The 13546-nt window shown below is 44.9% G+C and overlaps 1 protein-coding gene across 1 annotated transcript; it reads left to right on the top strand.

Moving 5' to 3' along the window:
- The first annotated feature begins 1106 nt into the window (after positions 1-1106).
- KPNA2 (karyopherin subunit alpha 2) lies at positions 1107-13135 on the top strand. The gene is made up of 11 exons (XM_084749224.1): positions 1107-1275; positions 3040-3136; positions 3946-4083; positions 8085-8173; positions 8615-8883; positions 9239-9333; positions 9431-9694; positions 9866-10099; positions 10500-10682; positions 12215-12364; positions 12799-13135. Exons 2-11 carry the CDS (start codon positions 3062-3064, stop codon positions 12889-12891), a joined length of 1590 nt encoding a protein of 529 aa, XP_084605350.1. The 5' UTR covers positions 1107-1275; positions 3040-3061; the 3' UTR covers positions 12892-13135.
- Positions 13136-13546: the final 411 nt, after the last annotated feature.

The following is a 13546-nucleotide window of genomic DNA, read 5'->3' as shown; positions in this document are numbered from 1 at the left end:
TGGGAGGCAGAATCTGAGTTTGAGGCCAGCCTGGTCTAGAGTGAGTTCCAGGATAGACAGAACTACACAGAGAAAAAAAAAAGGGGGGGGGGCTGGAGAAAACAGGCATTAATAAGCTTTAAAAAACTATATTTGGGGCTGGAGAAATGGCTCAGTGGTTAAGAGCACTGCCTGCTCTTCCAAAGGACCCGGGTTCAATTCCCAGCACCCACATGGCAGCTCACAACTGTCTGTAACTCCAAAAATTTGACACCCACACACCAACGCACATAAATTAAAATTAAATATTTTTTAAAAAACTATATTTACTGCTTTCATTGTCTTTTTATATTTCCAAGTAACCTAATACAAACCTGACACACAACTGGCTAAAGTGGCATATGCATGTAATCCCAGAACTGATGCTGAGGCAGGACTGCAACAGGTTCAAGGGTAGCCTCGGCCCTTTTGTGAAAGCCTGTGTCAACCCCACTCCCCACAGTAAAAATAATAATAGTACAAACAATACAGTGATATAATTAATAAGAGCCACGCATCCACTTTACTACTTTCTCCCAGTGATCAGCCCTTGCTAAATCTCTTGTTGAGTTCTGTCGTGGAAAAAAAAAATCAATGTCTTTGTGTTAAGCTCTTTTATTAGTATTATTATTTTTGTATGTTTGTTTGGGTTTTTGTTTTTTTGTGACTGGCCTCACTATGCAGATCAGGCTCACCTTGAATTCAGCAATCCTCCTGCTTCTGCCTCCCGAGTGCTGTAATTCGCCAGGCTAAACTTTTTTTTTTTTAACGATAACGAGTGTAATAATAAGTTCATGTATTTGCCTAAGGAGAGGCTCAGAGAAAGCAAACAGTATTACCAAGCATTCCGTATAGAAAGAGGCAACACCCAACCCTTAGCAATGTGTGCGGAGCTCTAGCGTCACCCTTCTGCAAAGCACTCTGGGATTGCCCGGCCGCGCCCTCATCTCGCGATGCTACCCTCCCAACCAACCCCCTCCCCCAACCTGCCCCCCTCCACCTCCCACGGCCCTGTGTCCGCGTCCCACACACCCCCCCTCCGCCTAACGTGTTTTTCAAATCTGCCAATGAACGCACAGCTTAGGCTCAAACCAGCCAATCAGGAGGCGGCGTCACCGGGAAATTTAAATCGCGCCGGCCGGCAGCACGAGGCACAAAGTCTGAGGGCTGAGTCGCACTGGACGTTTCGAGGGCCGCTGACCCGCTAGCCTGAGAGCCCCGCACCGCCTTCCGTGGACGCTTGAGCCCGCTGTGCAGGTGGGAGCCGAGGCCGGCCCTGGGTGGTAACGGCCGGCCCGAGGGCTGCGCGGCGGAGGGCGGGAGCAGGCCGCGCCCGGCCGTGAGCTGGGCCTCCATGCTCAGACGAGGCCTCGGGGGGCGGGTTGGTTGACCCAGCGGCAGGGTTTCGTCCGGCTGCGGTCAGGGCTGGCTGCGAAGAAGGTCCGGGGTGTGGTGCGGCGTGGACCGGAGGGTCCGGCGCAGGGGACCGGAGGGCGGCAGCGGACGGGCGAAGCCGCTGTCCATCCCCCACCCCCGCCGCTTCTGCCTAGGGAGAGCGCCGGGCTTGGGGCCGGAGATGGAGGTGGCAGTTAAAACACTTGACCCGGGTCACCTGCGTCAGTGTCGAGGCCGAACGCGAAGCAGCTAACGCTAGCAGATTGCCAGGGGATTTGTGATTTCCTTTCGCCCCGTGGCGATCACACCTGAGGTACATCGGGCACCACTGACCACAGCTGATGTCATCCTAATTGGATGCATTCGCTGGAAGTCTGTGCAGGGTGCTGAAGATTCAGGGCTAAATGTCACCGGTGACGGCGGTGGATGGTTGTGGAGGCTTCTGTAATGTAACGAACCACTTTTTTTTTTTTTTAATGTAACATGTTAGAAGTTGCTAGTATGTATTCCTTTCGGCCATCAACCAACAACACAAAACCATAGGTGCATTTATTGCCTTAAGGACGTATATGGCAGCCCGGGTTCTCCTATTCGGTGTTTTATTAACTGAGTCTAGAAAGAAGCGCCCCGTCTAATCCCGGTTTAAGGCCATGAGTGAAAAGCCGCTAATCTAACTTGAGATGTTGCTCTGGGTGCTTAAACTACACATAGGATTTTGAAGGTGTATTGAGTAAAACATCTCAATTTTTCTATATTGATGACATCCTGAAATGGTAATATTTTAGCTATATTGTGTAAAAGTCTTAAATTCCATTGGTTTCTTTTTAGCCTTTTAAAAGTGTGGCTAGTGGAAAATTTATGTTTGTTTAAAAATAGGTTTCTTTCTCTCCCCTGCCCCCCCCCCCCCCCAGGGTTTCTCTGTATAGCCTTGGCTTTCCTGGACTTACCTTGTAGACCACGCTGGCCTGGAACTCACAGCAATCTACCTGCCTCTCTCTGCCTCCTGAGTGCTGCGATTAAAGTCGTGGGACTTAAAGTCGTAGGTCACCACAACCTGCCCTAAAACTTGGTTTCTCATTGCCAGTTTGGTTGCCAGAGCTTTTTAAGAGGGCATTATGGCTTACTCAATACTATAGCCACAGTGCTGAAACCTGTGGGATTTATTTTTGTGACAGGGTTGCTCTAAGTAGCCATGGTTGTCCTGGACTCACTCTGTAGACCAGGCTGGCCTCTCAGATCTGCCTCCCAAGTCCTGTGATTAAAGGCTAGCTAGAAGCCGGGCGTGGTGGCACACCCCTTTAAATCCCAGCACTCGGGAGGCAGAGGCAGGCGGATCACTGTGAGTTCGAGGCCAGCCTGGTCTACAAAGTGAGTCCAGGACAGCCAAGGCTACACAGAGAAACCCTGTCTCGAAAAAACAAACAAACAAAAAAACTAAGGCTAGCTAGAAAGACCTAGTGCTCACCTGAACTCTCTACAGATCAGGCGGCCCTAAACTCACAGGCCTGTCTCTGCCTCCCATGTGCTATGATTAAAGGCATGATGTTACTATGCCCAGCTTATGTCGTGTTTTTATTAAAAAGTGCTTTTTGTCTTTTTTTTTTTTCCATCTCTCTTGTCTACTAGCTTTCCCTGTGTTCCTGCAGCCATGTCCACCAACGAGAATGCTAATTCACCAGCTGCCCGGCTTAACAGATTCAAGAACAAGGGAAAAGACAGCACAGTGAGTGCCTTCTGTTGCTTTCCTATGTATACACCTCTAAATGAAAGAACACATTTTTTGAGGTACTGTGGATTGAACCCACCACCTCACTCAGCTTAGGTGGGTTTTTCTGCTCCTGAACTTTATCTCTTAGTTTTCTGTTTGATTGGTTGGTTTTTTGTTGTTTTTCGAGACAGAGTTTCTCTGTGTAGCCTTGGCTGTCCTGGACTCACTTTGTAGACCAGGCTGGCCTCGAACTCACAGTGATCCACCTGCCTCTGTCTCCCGAGTGCTGGGATTACAGGTGTGCACCACCATGCCCAGCTAGTGTTAGGTATTTTCTTTTTGTTTGTTTGAGGGTTTTTTTTGTTGTTGTTTTTGGTTTCAGTTTTGGTTTTGGGTTTTCGAGACAGTGCTTCTCTGTGTATCCTTGGCTGTCCTGGACTCACTTTGTAGACCAGGCTGGCCTCGAACTCACAGCAATCCACCTGCCTCTGACTCCCGAGTGCTGGGATTAAAGGCATGTGCCAACACCTCCCACTATCTTAGGTATTTTAAAAACTCTTTAAATTGCATTTATTTACTTTTTGTGTGTGTACGTGTGTATAAAAACTTGTGTTTACCTGGCACACATGCAGAGGTGAGAGGACACTTAGAGACATTGGTTCCCTCCTCTACGTGACTCTGAAGGATTGAAGTCCTCAGACTTGGTGGCAGGTGCCTTTATTGGATGAACCATCTCTTGCTGGCCTTTGAAGGATTAAAGAGAAATCATCTGACAGTAAAAACTGATGTGAAAGACAACAAACAAGATATTGTCCTTTCTTCAGGAAATGCGGCGCCGCCGAATAGAAGTTAATGTGGAACTGAGGAAAGCTAAGAAAGATGACCAGATGCTGAAAAGGAGGAACGTCAGCTCATTTCCAGATGATGCTACTTCTCCATTGCAGGAAAACCGCAACAATCAGGTAAGTAAATACATTTGCCTTCATGGAAACCTGGAAGTTAGGGAAGTTCCTTCTTTCTCTTTTGTCTGTTTTTTCGTGACAGGAATGATGTAGCGTGTAGGTGCACACATGTCATAGTGTGTTGTGTCAAAGGCCAAATTTAGGAGTGGATTGTCTTCTACCTTTCTTGAAAAGGATTCTAGGGATCAAATGTAGTGGACCAGACTGGGGTGACAAATACCTTTACCTGCTGGGGTCATCTTTCCAGCTCAGTTTGTTGTTACTGCACTGCCCCTGCCCCCCATGCCCCAGACAGGATTTCTCTCTGTATCCCTGGCCGTCCTGGTGCTCACTCTGTAGACCAGGCTGGCCTCTGCTTTCCAGGTGGTGGGATTCAAGGCATGTGCTACTGCTGCCGCCACCACCACCTGGCTATTATTACTGTTTTTGAGTGACTAATTTATGTGTGTTGGTGTCTTGCCTGCATGTGTGCCTGTGTGGTGAGGGTGTTAGTTCCCCTGGAGCTGGGAATCCAGCTGTGTGCTGCCTTGTGGGTGCTGAGAAGTGAACCTCTGGAAGCCTGCTGTCCTCTAACCACTGAGCCATCTCTCTAGCACCAGGTTGTTTTGTTTGTTTTGTTTTGGTTTTTGGCAGTGCTGGAGATGAAGGCCAGGGTAGCTCTCTACCACATGACTACACTAAGTACATAGCTTTCTTTTATTTATTTCTGACCTTTCTTCTGACGTCCCTGTATTTCTGGCTACTAGCTAAATACTTTGACATGTTAGTTCCACTTGAAGTTTTCTAGCTCCTTTTTTATTTTTAATGTTTGAGACAGTGTCTGGCTGTATAACCCTGGCTGTAACCCTGGCTGGTGTGATATATTCTATATAGCCTGTTCTGTCTGGACCTCACTGTTAGTCCTCCCTTGGCCTTGGGTGCTTGGCGTCCTTGGATGTTCTCAGCCTTTCTAATGCTGCAGCCCTTTAATACAGTTCTTTATGTTTAAAGTTATTTTTATTACTACTTCATAACTGTAATTTTACTACTGTTAAGAATCACAGTGGTGGTGGTACACACTTTTAATCCCAGCACTTGGGAGGCAGAAGCAAGCAGATCTCTGAGTTTGAGGCCAGTCTGGTCTATAAAGCAGGTCCAGGACAGCCAGGGCTGTTACACAGACAACCCAGACTGGCCTTGAACTCACAGCTGGGATTAAAGATGTATGTGCCTCCACGCCTGCCTTTCTTTCTTTCTTTCTTTCTTTCTTTCTTTCTTTCTTTCTTTCTTTCTTTCTTTCTTTTCTCTCTCTCTTAAGACAGGGTTCCTCTGTGTAACCTTGGCTGTTCTGGACTTGTCTTGTAGGCCAGGCTGGCCTCGAACTCACAGAGATCCATCTGCCTCTGCCTCCCGAGTGCTGGGATTAAAGGCGTGCGCCACCACACCCAGTTCATTAGTCTATCACTTACTGTACTTTTTCTACATTTATACATTTGGTTGTTTTTTTTTTTTGAGACAAGGTTTCTCTGTGTAGCCTTGGCTGTCCTAGACTCGCTTTGTAGACCAGGCTGGCCTCGAACTCACAGCGATCTGCCTGCCTCTGCCTCCCGAGTGCTGGGATTAAAGGCGTGCGCCACCATGTCCGGCCTTATACATTTGGATACATATAAACTTCCCACTGTGTGAGAATTGCCTGCGACGTACAATATAACATGCTCCATAGCTTTGTAGTCCAGGAAGCAAAATAGTCTTGCGTTATATAGTTTAGATACTTAACACTTACTACAACAAAACTGCATGATGCTACATCTCTTAAAATGTACTGTGTGTTGACATGGTCTCTCTGCTTGAAATACTGCTTCATGATAGCCTTCCCATGAGTGAGGCCTATCTTAGATTTACCAGTACTGTCCTGTGGAGCAGGATATTATTACATGGTCCAGATTAGTCTCTGATTCACAGTACAGGAGGAAGGCAATACTGGGCACTTACTAGTATATTTTTTACATTTACCTTCCTTTACCATTCTTTGTCTTATAATTTGCTGCTTAAAATTTTCTTGTTAGCCTTTAATCTCATAGACATTATCTTATTTGTTATTAGTATTATTTGAATGTTTATATGCTTGCATCATGAGTCCTTTTCACCCTGTTTCCTGGTCTCACCCTATCTTGTTCTGCTGAAACTCTTCTTCCCAACAATGCTTGCTTTCTTCATGTCTGTTTGATATTTGACCCACTGAGCTTAGTTATGGTTGCTTGCAAGAGTGTGGGCGGCAGCTTGTTGTCTGGGCATGGATGGCTTGTCAGTGGCTATACCCCTATGCAAGTCCCCACTCCATTAACTGTCAGCAGTAGTCCCCCAGGAAGGAGCAGTGCCTGATGCGCTCTTCCCCGTTTCATGATGATGTAGTAAAATGCCTAATCTTCCATGGGTATTTCAGTTCCCTGTTTTTTTGTTGTTGTTTTTTTTTTTTGTTTTTTTGAGACAGGGTGTGTGTGTGTGTGTGTGTGTGTGTGTGTGTGTGTGTGTGTGTGTTTTACAGATGTTCCTTTTACAGCTAGCAGCTAGCATATCATCACTAATTCTCAACACTTTAGCTATCTGTGAGTCTCTGTATTAACCACCATCCATTGCCAAAAGAAGCTTCTCTGAATAAGGCACAGAGCTGAACCCCTTTATTTCTAGCACTGGGGAGGCAGTGAGGTGCACACACTGAGTCCAGAGTAGCTAAGGCTACACAGACATGATGTCATGAGCCTTTCCCCTAGGGCCTATGACCTCTCAGCAGGGATTCCTTGCCAGACTTTTCAGGAAAAGATCTCCCTTTGTGGGCAGGTTTTTTTTTTTTTTTTTTTTTTTTTTTTTGTGGGTTTTGTTTTGTTTCTGAGACAGGGTTTCTCTATGTAGCTTTAGCTGTCCTAGACTTGCTTTGTAGACCAGGCTGGCCTCAAACTCACAGTGATATACCTGCCCCTGCCTCCTAGAGCTGGGATTAAAGGCATGCACTACCACGCCTGGCTGTGGAGCAGGTTTTAAATACAACCAGAGAGCAGTTGGTTACCTCCATAGTATTGGTGTCACTATTGAACCAGTGGGTACCCCATGCTAGGCAGGATGAACTTGATTTTTTTTTTCACTCTCATGTCCTGTAGCCAAAATGTATGGTGTCTTCAGTGTTCGAGTCTTAGCATAAAGTTTTGGTGGGCAGCCAAGAGCAACAATAATAGCTTATACTTGTTTGAGCACTGCAAGCCTTTCTGCAATGATTCAAAACATAAAAGTTAACTATTATGGGGATTTATAGATGAAAATCTTAAATAAAAATCCAAGAAATGAGGCCAGGAGTGGTAGGATACAGCCTTCTTTTGGTTTTTCAAGACAGGATTTCTTTGTGCAGCCGTGGCTGGCCTTCAACTCAGATTATAGATGTGTGCTACCATGCCCAGCTCACCATACACGTTTTGTTTTGTTATGTTTTTTTCAAGACAGGGTTTCTCTGTGTGACCTTGACTGTCGTGGACTAGCTTTGTAGACCAGGCTGGCCTTGAACTCACGATCTGCCTGCCTCTGCCTCCCAAGGGCTGGGATTAAAGGCGTGCGCCACCACTGCCTATTATCGCACCATACACCAGTACTTTGCAGGTAGAGATAGTAGATCTCTGAGTTCTAGGCCATCCTGGTCTACATAACGAGTTCCAGGACAGCCAAGCCTACGCGGAGGGATCCTGTGTCAAAAACAGACATACATGATCTAAGACATTGACTGTAGTGCCATGTATCTTTGTTGAAAGTATATCTGAGAAAGAGAGGAAGCAAAAAAAAGTATATTTGAGTTCACTTTGTAGACCAGGCTGGCTTCCAACTCAGACATCCTTCTGCCTCTGTCTCCCTGAGTGCTGGGGTTACAGGCGTGCACCACTACACCAGCTCAGGTCATAATTTATTAATGAGGGAAATCAGGAACAGAACTCGGTATTTAGTAAAAAATAATAATTTGCAAAATACTGCATTTCTTTTAGGGCACTGTAAATTGGTCTGTTGAGGACATTGTTAAAGGCATAAACAGCAACAATTTGGAAAGCCAGCTCCAAGCTACACAAGCTGCTCGGTAGGTCTGCAGGCTTTGGCATGTGTAACCTAAGAAAGTAGCCATTTGAGATGGGGTGGGAGGTGTGGTGAAACAGACAGGATGAGTAAAGTAAAGCTTATACAGTCCTGGTTTCATCAATTTTTACTTTAAGTTTATTTATTTGTTTGTTTATTGTGGAAATCAGAGGACTACTTGCAGGAGTTGTCTTTACCATGTGAGTCCTGGGCATTGAATTGAGGGTGTCGGGCTTGGTGGCAAGCAGTTTTTACCTGTTAAACCATCTCACCGTCCCTTTAAACAGGATCTCATGTAGCCAAGGTTGACCTTAAGTTCACGTTCCTTTTGCCTCAGCCTTCCTATATTGATATTATGCATGTATCAATTACTTTGTTCAGATTTTTAGACACCTTTCAAGGCATGTAAGAAATCAACTTCAACGTCTTTTTGTTTACCCTTTAGGAAACTGCTTTCTAGGGAGAAACAGCCTCCTATAGACAACATCATCAGAGCTGGTTTGATCCCCAAATTTGTGTCCTTCTTGGGCAAAACTGATTGTAGTCCCATTCAGTTTGAGTCTGCTTGGGCGCTCACTAACATTGCTTCTGGAACATCTGAACAGACCAAGGCAGTGGTGGACGGAGGAGCTATCCCAGCATTTATTTCTCTCTTGGCGTCTCCCCATGCTCACATCAGCGAGCAAGCTGTGTGGGCACTTGGAAACATTGCAGGTACTTGCACTTAGAATTCTTTGGACTGAATGTGTCCAATGTGATTAAAGAGGGACGGTGTTAAAAGTCCTGGTGACTTTTGTGTCAAGGTTTGCGCTTGCTTTAAGCCCTTATTAGGAGCGGAAGGGGTATTTAACAATGCTACTGGAGAAGGATTTGCGCTAGGGCTGTCTGATAGTGCATTCAGTAGCTGAATGTTGATTACTCAGGATAAGTATGCTCGTTAATCTGCTCTTTTATTTTTATGAGACAGGGTCTCACTATTTAGATTGGAACTCAACAGAAATAGATCCTTAGATTAAAGGGATTAAAGGTGTTTACAACCATGCCCAGCTAATCTTGCTTTCTATTTCAGGTGATGGTTCAGTTTTCCGAGACTTAGTTATCAAATACGGTGCAGTTGACCCGCTGGTGGTGCTTCTTGCAATTCCTGATCTGTCATCCTTGGCAGTAAGTTAATACCATAAGCAACGTCACTTAGTGTTCGGTTCTTATTTTCCCCGTTTTTTCAAAGACAAGGCTTTTAACTAATTTTTCTTTCCCCCAGTGTGGTTACTTACGTAATCTTACGTGGACCCTTTCAAACCTTTGTCGAAACAAGAATCCCGCACCCCCCTTAGAAGCTGTTGAGCAGATTCTTCCTACTTTAGTTCGTCTCCTGCATCACAACGATCCAGAAGTATTAGCAGATTCCTGCTGGGCTATTTCCTACCTGACTGACGGCCCGAACGAGCGCATTGAGATGGTTGTGAAGACAGGAGTTGTGCCACAGCTTGTGAAGCTTCTAGGAGCTACTGAATTGCCAATTGTGGTAGGTGTTAGCCTTTTCATTAATGAGTACAGGAGCATAATCAGTTGATAGTATTGAGATACTGCCTGTGACTGTCACAGAACTTTTAGAGTAGATAGTTTTTTTAGCAGTACTAGAAAAAAAATACAAAGTATCTATAATTAATCAACATCAGTTTTTCTTTCTTTTTAGACTCCTGCACTAAGAGCCATAGGGAATATTGTCACTGGAACAGATGAACAGACGCAGATTGTGATAGATGCAGGAGCACTTGCAGTCTTCCCCAGCCTGCTAACGAACCCCAAAACTAACATTCAGAAGGAGGCCACGTGGACAATGTCAAACATCACAGCTGGACGCCAGGACCAGATACAGCAAGTTGTGAATCATGGTCTAGTGCCGTTTCTTGTTGGTGTCCTCTCTAAGGTAAGGAGAGTTCAGCAGTTCCGAGACGGATTACATTTATGGCAACCTGTGCTTGATAAGAATCTTAAAAGAGTCTGGGCGTGGCTGCACACCTATGATCCCTGAGCTTGGGAGGCAGAGAGAGGAGGATCTTTGGGTTTAAGGCCAATCTGATCTAAGCTGCAAGTGTTAGGATAGTCAGGACTACATAGAGAGACCTTGTCTCAAAACCCAACAACAATAACTACTGAAGAGTCTGAAAGGCCATCAGTGTCTGTGCCCTGACCCTTTGTTAGGGAACAGACAGCACCACACAGTGCTGGGTGGAACCAGTAGGTAGTGAGTTGGTGTCTGTAGAACAGAACCTTTTGGAGTCTCACTGTTAGGACTTCTGAACTAAAACCCATTTTCTTCTTGTCAGGCTGACTTCAAGACACAGAAGGAAGCTGTGTGGGCCGTAACCAACTATACCAGTGGTGGCACTGTTGAGCAGATTGTGTATCTTGTTCATTGTGGCATAATAGAACCTTTGATGAACCTCTTGAGTGCGAAAGATACCAAAATTATTCTGGTTATTCTGGATGCCATTGCAAATATCTTCCAGGTAAGTCCTAGCAAGGCCTTGTTGGCTTGAGTCTGGGTTGGCATTGACTCTTAAGTACTGAAAGATGACCAGGGAAGTTTGCTTACTGATGGTCCGAGTAAGAAGGTGCAGCCTCGCTCTTTATAAATCCCAGTGTAGGGAGGCCAGTCTGGTCTGTACAGAGACCCCATATATTGAAAAACAAATATTTTCTTTAATGGCAGGATATCAAGTAGCATAGTCTGGTTTGAACTCCCAATTAGGAAGTTCTTTTTTTGATCCTACTCCTCTGCCCCAGATGTTCTCTATGACAGTCAGTTTTATATGGTAACTGGTGTTACAAATATATTTCTGATTCTGGAACCTTAAAGTTGAGTTAACTAAGCTGGTATTGGTAGCTCATAACTATAATCCTAGCACATAGGAGAAGACTGCCATGAATTGAAGGCCAGTCTGGACCACAGAATGAGATCCTTTCACAAAATAAAGTTGAGTCTGGAGTTAAGAGACACTAGCGTTTTTATCCATGCATGTAAATCTGTTTCCAGTTAGCCAAGTTTCTTGCCCATGTTAAGTTGTTTCAAAACAAATAATTTATTTAGCTTGTTGAGTATAAGTGCTGTGCCTACATGTATGTAAGTGCACCATGTGCCTGCATGCCTGGTGCCTGAGGAGTTCAGAAGAGGGCATTCAGTCCCTGAGGTTAGAGGTGTGAACTGCAGTGTGTGTGCTGGGAGCTGACCCCAGGTCTTCTGCAAGAAGAGCAAGTGCTCTTAACTACTAAACTATTTCTAGAGATCAACCTGGCTGGAATTAAAGGAGAGCACCCTCATGCCTGGCTGCTTTCTAAAGTATTGTTTTTGTATTTCCATTGTGCGGTTTTTTACTGTGAACTTTGTGTACAGCAGATGTTGGCAGTGTCACAGAGCTGTAATGTTCCTACCAAGCTGTGAAACCTTGTCTCAAAAAACACTGTTTTGAGGCTAGCCTGGTCTACAGAGGGAGATCCAGGAAAGCTAGGGCTACACAGAGAAACTCTGTCTCTGGGAAAGGAAAAAAAATAGCCAAGTGTGGTATAAGAGAGGCAGAGTCAGATCCCTGAGCTTGAGACCAGCCTGGTATACATATGGCAAATTCTAGGCAGGCCAGGGCCGCATAGAAAGACTCTGTGCTTACAAGCACTGTTTGTTCTTCCAAAGGTCCTGAGTTCAATTCCCAGCAACCACATGGTGGTTCACTACCATCTATAATGAGATCTGGTGCCCTCAAGGCATACATGCAGGCAGAATACTGTATAAATAATTGGAAAAGAAACAAAAAACTTGGACTGGAGAGATGGCTCAGTGGTTAAGAGCACTGTCTGCTCTTCCAATTCCCAGCACCCACATGGCAGCTCACAACTGTCTGTAATTCCAGTTCCAGGGATTCTGACACCCTTACACCAATGCACATGTAAAGGTTAAAAATTAAAAAAAAAAGAAGCGTATTTATATATGATTGATATTAACCTTTATAGAGTAAAGGTAGTAAACTTGAATTGTGTTTGTTTCAAGGCTGCTGAGAAACTAGGTGAGACAGAAAAACTCAGTATAATGATTGAAGAATGTGGAGGCTTGGACAAAATTGAAGCACTACAGAGCCATGAAAATGAGTCTGTATACAAGGCCTCGCTAAGCTTAATTGAGAAGTACTTCTCAGTGGAGGTGAGTAATGGCCATGTTAACAGCTTGGAACATATACAAAAGTTGATGGTATGTTCAAGCCCGTTAAATTCTGATCCTTTGTGAATGGTTTGCTCCATGCCCTCACAGAGAGCAAGCACCACTACAGCTAAGACTTGCTGTATGTATGTATTTGCTCCTATAGTATTGGCTTGATGATATGTGAACAGCCATAGATACCTGGAATTCTGAGACATGAGTTTATGGAGAAGGACCAACCCCAGAACCTTTCTCTGTCTGAAAGGTCTCCTATTGTACAGTGATGGGTGCTTCAGCCCATCCAGAGCCTTCTCTCAGCACTAAGGAATCAGCTAAGCTTTGGCAGCCAGTTCTGTTGTACCAGGGCTAGGCTTTGAGACAGGGTACTGCTAAGAATGCACCATGCTTATGGTTCTATCTTGTTTTACTGTTTCTAGGAAGAGGAAGATCAAAACGTTGTTCCAGAAACTACCTCTGAAGGCTTTGCCTTTCAAGTTCAGGATGGGGCTCCCGGCACCTTTAACTTCTAATGTCTAGAGGCACAAAGTTGTTTCTGTGTGCTGTGTTCCTCATAAATTTGTCTTACTGTTTCTCTACTAAGAACTCTTTTTAAATGTGGTTTGTTATTTAGCACTTTTTAACAAAGAAACTATACTTGAACAGTTGTGAACTGTACATACTGTATGAAGCTGTCCTCTTGAGTTTCTTACTTCTCTGTGGAATTTCGTACCCTACAGTGTCCTGTAAATAAAGATTAAGTTCCACTCTTCTTTACTCTGTGCTTTGCTGTTGGAAATTTCCTGCAATGGCTAACCACAGGTGGCCATGCTTGCAGTCACCAAGGATGTGGTGTGAGCACTTGAGTCTCGGGGCTTGCCCTTGTATCCCCCACATGACGAGACAACCAGCACTACCTGTCTCTGACTAGCAGATACCTTCTGATGAAGGTCCACATTCAGTCATGAGTCTCTGGGTCTCAGTGGGATTCACATAACCTCTGAGCCATCGCTCCAGCTCAGGGATTTAACAACGTTTATAACCCCAGTCAAAGAAATACCCAGGCTATCAATTAGGGAAGTTTAGTTCTGAGCATTTGTGTGTGCTAAATGCTGTGTTGGCATAGTTTGGAAGTATTATTCTGATGTCTGCAAACCCCTAACTAACACCGTATGTGAGGTTTATGCA

This window comes from Acomys minous (genome assembly GCF_964271855.1).
Source record: "Acomys minous genome assembly, chromosome: 12".
Classification (NCBI taxonomy): domain Eukaryota; kingdom Metazoa; phylum Chordata; class Mammalia; order Rodentia; family Muridae; genus Acomys; species Acomys minous.
Note: the sequence above shows the minus strand (reverse complement) of the source record. Positions and strands in the feature narration are given on the sequence as shown.

Excerpts from the sequence above, each read along its gene's own strand:
- KPNA2 (XM_084749224.1), top strand. The coding sequence starts at position 3,062 with ATGTCCACCAACGAGAATGCTAATTCACCAGCTGCCCGGCTTAACAGA. Across the intron at positions 4,084-8,084 it reads AGGAAAACCGCAACAATCAG|GGCACTGTAAATTGGTCTGT; the intron begins GTAAGTAAATAC and ends CATTTCTTTTAG. Across the intron at positions 9,334-9,430 it reads CTGATCTGTCATCCTTGGCA|TGTGGTTACTTACGTAATCT; the intron begins GTAAGTTAATAC and ends TCTTTCCCCCAG.